General features: G+C 43.7%; 1 protein-coding gene across 2 annotated transcripts in view; it reads left to right on the top strand.

Annotated features, from left to right (window-relative positions):
* Positions 1–13,801, top strand: part of LOC112220757 (A disintegrin and metalloproteinase with thrombospondin motifs 2-like) — a 201,239-nt gene that overhangs the window by 142,821 nt on the left and 44,617 nt on the right. For both annotated transcript variants that reach the window (XM_042302908.1, XM_042302909.1), the window contains exon 4: positions 5,816–6,021. In XM_042302908.1, the coding sequence (XP_042158842.1) occupies positions 5,816–6,021 (206 nt within the window). The remainder of the gene's footprint in view (positions 1–5,815; positions 6,022–13,801) is intronic.

Here is a 13,801-nt window from a genome sequence, read left to right as displayed (position 1 = left end):
GTTTCCAAAAGGGTTCTTTGGCCATCGCCATAGGAGAACCCTTAATGGTTCCAGGTAGAACCCTCTGGACAGGGTTCTACATGGAACCCAAAAGGGTTCTACCTGGAACCAAAAATGGTTCTCCTATCAGAGAGTTGATTTTTTTTTCTCTCTCTCTCTCTCTCTCTCTCTCTCTCTCTCTCTCTCTCTCTCTCTCTCTCTCTCTCTCTCTCTCTCTCCCTCCCCTCTCCAGGCACTCAGACATCCTTGACATTTGCAAAGGTTGAAAGACAGAGTACCTTTGTCTCCTAATAAGGACCGGCTCTCCTCCACCTGAATGAGAAGTCCTAGGGGGAAGAGAGGGGAGAGACCAGAGGGAGGCAGTGGGGTGTCTTTTTTAGGGGGAGAGGGTGAAATAATATGTTTATGTCTCACTGGTAAAAGGGAGGGGGAGGCAGGGGAATGTTTTGGTAGAGGGGGGTAGGTAAAAGGGTAATATTTTAATTATTTTACTGTGGTCCTGTGTGGCTAATTTGGTAGAGCAGGGTGCTTGCAATGCCAGGGTTGTGGGTTTAATTCCCACGGGGGCCCAGTATGAAAAAAATACTAAAATATATGCACTCACTACAGTAAGATGCTCTGGATAAGAGTGTTTGCTAAACTTTTTTAAAATGTAAATGGCCCACCTTGTGTCACTGTACCCATGGAATGTAAATATATTCTGACTGCACTGCATCGGATTCAGGAGAGATGGAGAGGAGAGGGAGGAGAAGAGGGAAAACAGGATTAGGGAAGAAAAGGAGAAAGACAAGATGGACATTGTATCAGTCTTTTGTCTTGCAGAGAAAGTGGTGTAGGTGACAATAACAACAACTTTTTTAAATAGGCAGAATTATTTTGTTAGCATTGTCAAGACGAGCCAGGCACAGTGAAACACATAGACTGATTACAGAACTGTAGGTGAGAAGAGTAGATGTTGTTTATTTCTGTGTACCTGGTGGCAGTCTCTGGAGGGAGACACTGATGCCTCTCCACAAGACTGTGACACTCGCTATAAATATAGTGAAGAAGACTGAAGCAGAACTGTGACACTCAAGGTCTTTCTGGTTTCTCTTTGTCGCTTTCTCTTGCTCTCTCTCTCTCTCTCTCTCTCTCTCTCTCTCTCTCTCTCTCTCTCTCTCTCTCTCGCTTGCTCTCTCTCTGTCTTATAGAGATAAATCATGACTTCACATCTCTTTCTCTCTCTCTCTCTCTCTCTCTTTCTTTTTCTCTTAGGACACCTGCTCAAAAGCTATTCAAGTTAGGGAAGTAGGCAGGCTGAGTTTACTCAAGGCCCAGGAATGACAGATGCAGTTGTTTGTAATAGACCTGTGGGCTTCGGGGAAGAAAATGAAGTCGACATTAGAGGGCAAGAGTTAACAAGGGATGTTTTCGTTGTTATTTCCTTACCCCAATTTTTTCTTTATTGAAACTCTACATAATTCCCGCCCTAATTTGCAGTCTTAGGACATGTTCCCCAAAGGAATGCCATTCTCGTAAAAAAGACTAAAGAGTTCAAAAGCTGCTTTCCGTCAATTGTGTTACGTAATCAGAAGTAAAAAATATCTGAACTAAACCTGTCTTTAAAAACAGATGCTGTGGTTATGACATCATGCTCGTAATTAAAAAAAAGAAGTTATTTTAGACAAAGGACAGGGGCCTTACTTTGAGCTAATTCCGTTAACGATGGTAAGAAATTGTCAACACGTGTGCTCACAGACACATGATAGGGTAGACAATGGCACCTGCTGGAAAAATACATTTACACCCATGGGTGTTTAAGAAAAAATATCACATTTAATTATAATTTTTTCCCCTGCAGTTTTTCCCTACACTTCCACTTTAGTTAGAGATAGGAAGCTGACATTCTCACCATGTTCTGTCACTCATGTGTAGCTGCAACTGAATCCTATTCCTCAGACTCCGCAGACAATATTAGCCATGCGGCGCGTTGTTTTACCCATGAGCCGGTTGCCTAGGTAACATTACATAAGAGGAGCGGGAAGGAAAGGATGCCCCTTGCTAATTGACAGACGGGAGACTAGGTGGCAGATCTACCCAGCAGCACCGTTGCTCTCTTGCGCTCTCTCTCTCTCCCTCCATCTCTCTCTCTCTCCATATATCTCTCCCCCTATCTCTCTCTAGCTCTCTCTCTCTCTCTCTCTTGTTCTCTCTCTCTTTCTATCTCTATCACTTCCCCTTGCTAAATGAGAGATGGGAGAATAGGTGGCAGATCTACACAGCAGCCCCCTAGCTCTCTCTCTCTCTCTCTCTCTCTCTCTCTCTCTCTCTCTCTCTCACACACATCTCTGTAGTTTCTCTTACCAACACTTTATACGCCAACACACTGATCGTATGTGTTAAACTAGTGTGGATCCAACAGTTCAACATAGTGTGTGTTAAAAAAACAATATGGCCCCTAATGCATCTCTCCATATGTGTTAGCTTAGTGTCTCTTCATCCTAATATCACTCTCCTTTGTATCAAGTTTTCTTCTTTCTTCTTTTCACAATTGGCCTAGCGTCGTCCGGGTTAGGGAGGGTTTGCCCGGGTTAGGGAGGGTTTGCCCGGGTTAGGGAGGGTTTGCCCGGGTTAGGGAGGGTTTGCCCGGTAGGGAAATCCTTGTCCCATCGCGCACCAGCGACTCCTGTGGCGGGCCGGGCGCAGTGTGCGCTAACCAAGGTTGCCAGGTGCACGGTGTTTCCTCCGACACATTGGTGCGGCTGGCTCCCGGGTTGGAGGCGCGCTGTGTTAAGAAGCAGTGCGGCTTGGTTGGGTTGTGTATCGGCGGACGCATGACTTTCAACCTTCGTCTCTCCCGAGCCCGTATGGGAGTTGTAGCGATGAGACAAGATAGTAGCTACTAAAAACAATTGGATACCACGAAATTGGGGAGAAAAAGGGGTAAAAAAACACACAAAAAAAACACACAAAAATAACAACATTTGTTGATTCTGCTATTTCAGCCAATCCCGTTGCTGACAGGTGTATAAAATGTAGCACACACCCATGAAATCTCCAAAGACAAACATTGGCAGTAGAATGGCCTTACTGAAGAGCTCAGTGACATTCAACGTGGCACCGTCATAGGATGCCACCTTTCCAACAAGTCAGTTTGTCACATTTCTGCACTGCTTAGAGCTGCCACGGGCAAGTTGAAGTGCTGTTATAATGAATTGGAGACGTCTAGGAGCAACAACGGAGTGGTAGGCCACACAAGCTCACAGAACAGGGCAACTAAGTGCTGAAGCGCGTAGCAAGTAAAGTAATTTGTCCTTGGTTGTAACCCTCTATATTGAGTTCCAAACTGCCTCTGAAAGCAACGTCAGCACAAGAGCTGTTCGTCGGGATGAAATGGGTTTTGTATGGCCGAGTACTCGCGCACAAGCCTAAGATCACCATGCGCAATGTCAAGCGTCAGCTGGAGTGGTGTAAAGCTCACCGCCTTTGGACTCTGGAGCAGTGGAAAGGAGTTTTCTGGAGTGATGAAGGCCAGGAGAATGCTACCTGCCCCAACGCATAGTGCCAACTGTAAAGTTTGGTGAAGGAGGAATAATAGTCTGGGGCTGTTTTTCATGGTTCGGTCTAGGCCCTTTAGGTCTAGTGAGGGGAAATCTTAACGCTACAGCATACAATGACATTCTAGACGATTCTGTACTTCGAACTTTGTGACAATAGTTGGTTTGTTGAGATTGGCGTGGAAGAGCTTGACTGGCCTGCATAGGACCCTGACCTAAACCTCATCGAACACCTTTGAGATGAATTGGAACACCTACTGCGAGCCAAGTCTAATCGCCCAACATCAGTGCCCGACCTCACTAATGCTCTTGTGGCTGAATGGAAGCAAATTCCCAGATCCAGTGGAAAGCCTTCCCAGAAGAGTGGCGGTTGTTATAGCAGCAAAGGGGGGGACCAACTGCATATTAATGCCCATGATTTTGGATGAGATGTTTGAAGAGCAGGTGTCCACACACTTTTGGTGTAGCTTAGTTATACATGTCCAATTGAGATGCTACCAATATAATTGAATAAGCACCACCAGTGGACTAAGCACCACCTAAATGGGGATCAAAGTCTCACCTCTATTTGGCCTAGCGTTCTGGATCTAGTAAATATATAAACGGTGATTGAGTGTCTTGAGGAATATGTCGGTACTCTAAATATTGTCATGTTAAATGTGCAGTGTAGTGTACTATACTAGAGTTTCCCACGCTTTCCCACAGTGACCACGCAACTGCTCCCCACAGTGAAGCATCTCTCTCTGTGAGACCACGTCCCTCAGCCTGTTTGCGCTGCCTGGCAACTGCAGGCTAAGGCCACGCACATACATGCTCTAACACACACACAAACACACACTCCTCAGCAATGTGGCTTGTAGACTCCAGATTGCCATGGTGTTCCCAGTCTACCCAACAAGCGGAGAATGTTCCATGGAGGCCACATTGTTTCTGTTTGTGTCGAGAGGTGGGATGAGGAGAGCCAGCCTTGGCTTTGGAGACGGCATCATTTATCCTCTCCTGAATCACAACACACCACTCCAGCTACAGTATCTCAGCCCGATACACACAGCTACTGTGTGTGTGTGTGTGTGTGTGTGTGTGTGTGTGTGTGTGTGTGTGTGTGTGTGTGTGTGTGTGTGTGTGTGTGTGTGTGTGTGTGTGTTTGTGTATAGCTTCAATTACACGTAGACTTATCTAGGAGTGCCAAGAGTGTTTAGACCCAATGTGAAGAGCTACTTGCATGTTTATGTGTGTGTGTGTATCTAAGAAGTTCTAAGCTTCAATTTCCTCGGCGTACACATCACTGATGATTTGAGATGGTCCGCTCACACAGACAGTGTGGGGAAGAAGGCTCAACAGTGCCTCTTCAACCACAGGAGACTGAAGAAATTTGGCGTGGCCCTTAATACACCAAACATTTACAGATGCACAGTTGAGAGCATCCTGGCGGGCTGTATCACCGCCTGGTATGGCAACTGCTCCGTCCACAACCGCAGGGCTCTCCAGAGGGTGGTGTGGTCTGCCCAACGCATCACCGGTGGAAAACTACTTGCCCTCCATGACACCTACAGCACCCGATGTCACAGGAAGGCCAAAAAGATCATCAAGGACATCAACCACCTGAGCCACGGCCTGTTCACCCCGCCATCATCCAGAAGGCGAGATCAGTACAGGTGCATCACAGCTGGGGCTGAGAGACTGAAAAACAGCTTCTTTCTCAAGGACATCAGACTGTTAAATAGCCATCCCTAGCCGACTTCCACCCGGTTACGTATCCCTGCACCTTAGAGGCTTATGCCCTATGTACATAGACTTTAATAATGGAACACTAGTCACATTAATGTTTCAATGATGTTTACATTCTGCTTTACTCATCTCATATGTATATACTGTATTCTATTCTACTGTATTTTAGTCAATGCCACTCCGAGATGAGTGTGTATTGTTGTGAACTGTTAGATACTACTGCACTGTTGGAGCTAGGAACACATTTCGATACACCTGCAATGACGTCTGCTAAATATGTGTATGTGACCAATGAAACTCGATTTGATTTGATTTGAAGTCTATTGAGTGTTTCGCCACCACACAATCTGGGATGTGAATTACAATATTGGGTTGATTAGTCAAATCTGTTAGAGATATATTTACATATTTACCAACAGTTATACCTAAATATTTGTGCTTTCTGCCTGTGTCTCAGGCATCACACTGTTGTGTGTGTGTCTGTGAGTGTGTGCACGTGTATGTGTGTGTGTTTTAGATATTAACCCTGTCTGTGTTTGTGTTGTCTCTAGGTGCTGATCTGCCTAGTATGATGGACCTGGAGTCCCTGTATCGTGGTGTGGAGCAGAGCATCAACCAGACCCGAGCCCAGAGACAGAGGAGACAGAGTCCAGAAAGAGCCTACAACATCGAGGTCCTACTGGGGGTGGACGACTCTGTGGTGCAGTTCCACGGCAAGGAAAACGTCCAGAAGTACCTGCTCACACTCATGAACATCGTAAGTACAGTACACTCACACCACAGGAGACTGCTGAGGGGAGAACGGCTCAAGCGAATGGAACGGTGTCAAACACCAGGAAACCATGTGTTTGATGTATTTGACACCATTCCCACTGCTTCCCACTCCAGTTATTACCACGCGCCCGTTCTCCCCAATTAAGGTGCCAACAACCACACAGAGTCATACACACATTGTAGGATACTATGTGCATTATGTGCCATTAGTGTGCCCCTAGCCCCTGTGTCTTCTGTTAGAAAGATGCTGCAAGCGGTTGATTCACTGTGAACACTTTAATCCACAGTAATGGAGCATTAAGGAAATATGCATAGGCGTAATGGCAGAAGAATATGCATCATAATCTGGAATGTACAGTATACACAAATACAATGGCAAATATTAAATCAAATCAAATCAAATTTTATTTGTCACATACACATGGTTAGCAGATGTTAATGCGAGTGTAGCGAAATGCTTGTGCTTCTAGTTCCGACAATGCAGTGATAACCAACAAGTAATCTAACTAACAATTCCAAAACTACTGTCTTATACACAGTGTAAGGGGATAAAGAATATGTACATAAGGATATATGAATGAGTGATGGTACAGAGCAGCATAGGCAAGATACAGTAGATGGTATCGGGTATGGTATATACATATGAGATGAGTATGTAAACAAAGTGGCATAGTTAAAGTGGCTACTGATACATGTATTACATAAGGATGCAGTCGATGATATAGAGTACAGTATATACGTATGCATATGAGATGAATAATGTAGGGTAAGTAACATTATATAAGGTAGCATTGTTTAAAGTGGCTAGTGATATATTTACATCATTTCCCATCAATTCCCATTATTAAAGTGGCTGGAGTTGAGTCAGTGTCAGTGTCAGTGTGTTGGCAGCAGCCACTCAATGTTAGTGGTGGCTGTTTAACAGTCTGATGGCCTTGAGATAGAAGCTGTTTTTCAGTCTCTCGGTCCCAGCTTTGATGCACCTGTACTGACCTCGCCTTCTGGATGATAGCGGGGTGAACAGGCAGTGGCTCGGGTGGTTGATGTCCTTGATGATCTTTATGGCCTTCCTGTAACATCGGGTGGTGTAGGTGTCCTGGAGGGCAGGTAGTTTGCCCCCGGTGATGCGTTGTGCAGACCTCACTACCCTCTGGAGAGCCTTACGGTTGTGGGCGGAGCAGTTGCCGTACCAGGCGGTGATACAGCCCGCCAGGATGCTCTCGATTGTGCATCTGTAGAAGTTTGTGAGTGCTTTTGGTGACAAGCCGAATTTCTTCAGCCTCCTGAGGTTGAAGAGGCGCTGCTGCGCCTTCTTCACGATGCTGTCTGTGTGATGCTGTCTGTGTATGTCGAGGAACTTAAAACCCAGGGTCTCGAGCTTGATGACGAGCTTGGAGGGTACTATGGTGTTGAATGCCGAGCTGTAGTCGATGAACAGCATTCTCACATAGGTATTCCTCTTGTCCAGATGGGTTAGGGCAGTGTGCAGTGTGGTTGAGATTGCATCATCTGTGGACCTATTTGGGCGGTAAGCAAATTGGAGTGGGTCTAGGGTGTCAGGTAGGGTGGAGGTGATATGGTCCTTGACTAGTCTCTCAAAGCACTTCATGATGACGGAAGTGAGTGCTACGGGGCGGTAGTCATTTAGCTCAGTTACCTTAGCTTTCTTGGGAACAGGAACAATGGTGGCCCTCTTGAAGCATGTGGGAACAGCAGACTGGTATAGGGATTGATTGAATATGTCCGTAAACACACCGGCCAGCTGGTCTGCGCATGCTCTGAGGGCGCGGCTGGGGATGCCGTCTGGGCCTGCAGCCTTGCGAGGGTTAACACGTTTAAATGTCTTATTCACCTCGGCTGCAGTGAAGGAGAGTCTGCATGTTTTAGTTGCAGGCCGTGTCAGGGGCACTGTATTGTCCTCAAAGCGGGCAAAAAAGTTGTTTAGTCTGCCTGGGAGCAAGACATCCTGGTCCGTGACTGGGCTGGATTTCTTCTTGTAGTCCGTGATTGACTGTAGACCCTGCCACATGCCTCTTGTGTCTGAGCCATTGAATTGAGATTCTACTTTGTCTCTGTACTGACGCTTAGCTTGTTTGATAGCCTTGCGGAGGGAATAGCTGCACTGTTTGTGTTCGGTCATGTTACCAGTCACCTTGCCCTGATTAAAAGCAGTGGTTCGCGCTTTCAGTTTCACGCGAATGCTGCCATCAATCCACGGTTTCTGGTTAGGGAATGTTTGAATCGTTTTATATGATAGATGTATAAATAATAGTCAGGGATATGCACTGAGTGCACAAAACATTGACACCTGCTCTTTCCATGACATAGTCTGACCAGGTAAATCCAGGTGATAGCTATGATCCCTTATTGTTGTCAATTGTTAAATCGACTTCAATCAGTGTAGATGAAGAGGAGGAGACAGGTTAGAGAAGGATGTTTAAGTCTTAAGACAACTGAGACATGGATTGTTTATGTGTGCCATTCAGAGGGTGAAGGGGCAAGACCAAATATTTAAGTGCATTTTAATGGGGTATGGTAGTAGATGCCAGGCGCACCGGTTTGAGTGTGTCAACAACTAAAACGATGCTGGGTTTTTCATGCTCAACAGTTTCCCATGTGTATCAAGAATGGTCCATCACACAAAGGACATCCAGCCAATTTGACACAACTGTGGGAAACATTGCAGTCAACATTGGCCAGCATCCCTGTGGAACACTTTCGACACCTTGTAGAGTCCATGCCCCTACAAATTGAAGGTGTTCCTAATGTTTGGTACACTCAGTGTGTGGACAGGCGAGTGCCAAGGCTAACTAGCAAAGAGCTAACAAGGACATATTAGCAATGGGAGCTAGCACCTCAAGTGCACCAGCTGCTGAGGAGAGAGAGCGAGTGAGAGGAGCCTGGCCTAGGTTACTGTTGTTGATTGCAAAGATGGGGGCCTTTTTCATTGAAGTAAATCAAAAGTTAGACAAGAAAGAGTACAGACTAGTGAAAAGAAGCCGACAAGGGGATGTCCTTCATTGTGACAAGTTGTAATATTGTTGTGGACACAGATGAGAAGAACGTTAGCGTGGCCAAATGGACTATGTGTGCAACTCGCTATTCAGGTTTGATGCGATTTTCAAACTTGAATTTATTTATTTGCGTATTTATTATCATTTGATTCATCATTATTATTATTGTATATCATTATTATTATGGTAGGCCTATTTAAGAATCTAAATCAGTGAAAAAAAGTGTTCATTTTGTTGAGACATTTTCTTTGGCTAACTTAAGTTTGCACTGTCTTTTTAAATTCGTGGTCCTTAAAAGATACAGTAGGTTAAAAGTAGGCCTGTTGTAAAATACTTATCATTATCCTACTGCTGCCATTCGTTGGGTAGGCATACGGGAGACACTCGTCTTGTTGTTAATAGCTACAATACAGGCCAAGCCTGTTCAAAACTCCTGTGAAGGTTTAAATGATTAAAAAAATATATGCAGCAAGTGTTTTGTTTCATTCTGTTGAGCCATTTCATTTGGACAAATTATGTTCCAACTTAATGTTGTGTTTGCCGCGATATAATATACTTACCGGTCTATATAGGCTACTTGCACTTAAACCATGAAAAGGAAAAAACAAAGGGTAAGATGCAAAATGTAATTTAATGCTGCAATATAATGACCTTTTTGTATTTTCCCTATAAACAATGACTTGACTTATTTTGATATTACCCTAATAAAGTTAAGAAATGCTTGGTGTGGTATGCCAGAGTTACTGCTTCAATCGCACAATATAACGCTTATCTTTATAAAAAAATGTTAAAAATAATTTGGACCGAAAATTTATGAATGAACCTTCTGTACGCATATATCTGTATATAGCAGTAGTAGAATATCTGAAAAGGATGAAGACATTTATGTCGGTGTTGGAAACATGGTGCCGGCATATCTCTATCTTTCTCTCAGTCTCTCCAAGGCTAGGCCTCAGCTTCCCTTACCTTCCCTTCCTTTATATGCATTCTTTTTACAGTGGAAACCTAGGCCTATAGGCCTACATGCATGAAATGCCCCGATGCATTTGACCTCAAATCTGCAACAGCTGAAAAGTGAGGTGGAAAATGATTGTTTTAGGAGAGTAAAAAACAAAACAATCGGAAGTTTTTAAGGACATGTACTGTAGCTGTGAACGATATGGCGAATATTGCTTGTCGCTCTCAAATCCAAAATCAAATCAAATGTTATTGGTCGCGTACACATATTTTGCAGGTGCAGCAAAATGTTTATGTTTCTAGCTCCGACAGTGCAGTAACACCTCTCTTTCTACTCTTGAATCTGAAGGGGTCTCTCGGATCCAAACTGGCACAGGTCTGTTCTTTGACTGCCTTTTTGGGAATGGGTCTGACTTCCCTCAGCACAATTTGGAACTGATCTCCGTTTTTTAAAATGGTATGCATATTGGGTCAGGTGGGCAAGCCACGGAACAATTTTGCAATGCATCCAACGTTTTGGACCCGTGAAGACCTCTAGCTTGAAGCGACGAGTGACATATTTGAAGGGCAGAGGTGCATTTTGAATGCACAACCCAGCCCCTCCCCATTTACTCAACTGCTTGTTCAGAACGCCACCGTTTCTGTTTAATTGAACATTACGTTTATGTTTTGGACTGAACGCAAAAACCCTGGTGACTTTTCTACTCTAAACTTTATGAAAATAAAATGGTTCAAAGAAAATGTTCCCCTCCAAAAATTAGCCAAACAACATATTGGTCCATGTTATCAGGCTGGTTGGAGCCTTTCACCCATAGCCCAACTGATGTAGCATAGGGGCTATAAAGATAATATAGGCTGAAGCATGCCCATCTGTATTTGTGCTATTCATCAGCTAGATCAGTGTTAAGAAGCTATGACCACCTTTCATCATATGCAACCCCCCCCTATGCCCCTTGACCTCCCCCAATTGAATGAACTGCTACTATGTTACACAGAAATGTGGTATAAGAATACTCATCAAGACAGTACATACGAAAACACCAGTACCTGGTTTCCCTTCCATATTGAAATCAAGAAGAAATACATTATAAATGAGAAATAAACCAGCTTACAATGTCACATCTGTATCATTAAATACTAGGCGGGGCTAATTTCTTTTGTAGATTTCATTATTAGGGTGCTTGAACATGTATAGGGAGGATACGTTGGATAGATTGTCTGTGAGACAGGCAGGCTGCCTCTGACTGGGGAGAGAAACAGGCTTGCTTGAGCCTACTGCCTGAGGTTCAGAGAAACATTCCTTCTCTTACTATGTAGTCTACTAGAAACCAGCTGTTTCAAAGTTTATAATACTGCCAACATCTTTGCACTCACAAAATCGAGCCCAATATAACCACTACCAATTATCACTTGTTTTTCGCAGCTATCCCTTCTCCATTTGAAAAATATAATTTTCTATATAATTCTTATTCGTGGTTATAAATGTACCATGTTAAATGTGACTGTACTTCTTTATTTGTGACAAGTTAGCTCACAAAATGAAGGGTTTTGTTAAGAAGAGAGAGGAGAGAGGGAGAAAGATGAGCTATTGATCCGTTCTCCTTACAAGCCTTGCGCAACTCTTTTCCCTTCACAAACCACAGCCTCTGAGGACTGGACCAAACCAAGCATATTTGGTGGCAGGGGGATCCAATCATATAATGAGGAATTTAGTAGTACTGTGTGGTGTAGAATGACAGAAAGCCTGTAGCTACGGTGGGGAAATCATTTTAAATGGTATATTACTGGGAGGGTCAAGTTGACTTGTTTCTAAAGTTACACACCTGTTCATGCTTAAAATGTTAATAAAATATGAGATAAATTAATGAGACACACAATGAGATAAATGAATGATTAAATATCCATATAGAAATGTAGAAAGAGGTGAGATGTAAAGATGCAACAACTACCATGGGTTGCAAATATGTCTAGGATTGTGCCTTTGTCTACTGGACAATGAAAGAAAGTTGATTTAAAAACCAATTGAACATGAGAAAAATAGGCTTGGTTTCCATGGCATGTGGAAGTCTTTGGATTTTGGCGAACGCTACTTTGAAGCAAGGTAAGCCATGCCTCATAATGTAGTAAAACGTTCAGGTTTCAAACAATTAAGTAAACTGTTTTCAAAATGAATACTGCCTCCAGCATTGCAACGTTGAATGTGATGCGCTGAAGCCTGCCTAGCTGCCTCTGCACTTAAATGGTGAATGGGAAACACGCTTGAATTACTAGTTGATAAATAAAATAGTAGATATTTTTAACCCTGGCCCTTGTTTTTAACACGCGATTGCATTTAGAATTGTTGCGCATTGGGCTTGTAAAAGCATGTTTCACTCCAGCAGCAACATACAGCTGTTTGATGAGTTGAAGCAGCAGCTCTCGCTATATCGACTGCAGTGTAGGCTCCTCAGTTGTGCCTGATTCCACCCAACACTCCTAGTAAATCGTGACACCTACATTGTAAACTTTCATTCATATGTTACGTTGTCACAACCTTGTGATAGGTATAGGTATAATTTGAGTATCATGTAACCTAAACCTATCACTGTTACAATGAACTGGGTGAATGGAATATTAAAGATAGTCATCCAATATGCTATAATAGAAATATGGCCACCGCCACTGATCGACTAGTATTTAAATCAATTACTAGGCAATAATCCATTTAAATTTTTTAATTAATAATATATATATATATTTTTACAATTGGTCGACGGCAAATGTATTTTTTTGCTTTTCTTGTTATTTGGGGGGAGGGGAAAAAGCCAGTTATGGAAACTCTGACGCATAGGCACACACACAACAGAGACAGACACACACTCATGAACATTGTATGCATGTACAGTACACACACACACACTCCTTTGCAAGAGAGACGACCTGCCCATTATGTCAGCTAGAAATTATACAGTACACACACAGAGGGCAGAGAGCTGGAGACTATGGATCCACAGGATCTCTGTAACCTACAGTCAGTCAGACAGCAAGATCCAATTCCCTTCTCGGTCTTGCATGTTTCCACCCAGCAATCAGCATAGGTAATCCCATGTCTGGCCGTCTCCTCTATCTAAATATGATGGGATTGGGATGGATTTCTTTCAGATAGTTTCATCTATTTTCTGTGTGTGTGTGTGTGTGTGTGTGTGTGTGTGTGTGTGTGTGTGTGTGTGTGTGTGTGTGTGTGTGTGTGTGTGTGTGTGTGTGTGTGTGTGTGTGTGTGTGTGTGTGCGTGCGTGCGTGCTCGTGCTCGTGTGCGTGTATATGCGTATGTAGATGCGTGTGTGTGTTTGTGAGCGACAGAATGGTCACAGGCTAGTGAAACCTGTCGTCTTCTCCAGCTCACACACCGTTCCATCAGCTTTTGTGTCATGTGTCACTGTTCGAGTGATTCAAAGCCAGCAGCCAATCAATATGCTTTAGGACACAACAAAGAGCTTAGCCCAGTATTCACCTCCCAGGAGTGTGTGTGTGTGTGTGATGGGGAATGCGGCAAGTAGACTTTAATCTCGGAAAATTAAACCTGATATGAGAGTAGAGAGAGATTTTGTGTGTGCGCATGTGTGTGTGTGTGTGTGTATGTGTGTGTGTATGTGTGTGTGTATGTGTGTGTGTAGCCTTTGTGCAAGAAGCAGCCGACTCATCTCTGAGAGATTTCATGGCAAAAAGAAGCAACAGCAGCACTTGTTTTAGTCTTTACCCCGGTGTGGTGAAAGAAGAGCAACACCTCCACTTTTTACTTCCTTGTTTAGATAT

Source organism: Oncorhynchus tshawytscha, linkage group LG21 (genome assembly GCF_018296145.1).
Source record: "Oncorhynchus tshawytscha isolate Ot180627B linkage group LG21, Otsh_v2.0, whole genome shotgun sequence".
Classification (NCBI taxonomy): Eukaryota; Metazoa; Chordata; class Actinopteri; order Salmoniformes; family Salmonidae; genus Oncorhynchus; species Oncorhynchus tshawytscha.
The sequence above is the reverse complement of the archived record's forward strand: the minus strand, read 5'-3'. Positions and strand labels throughout refer to the sequence as shown.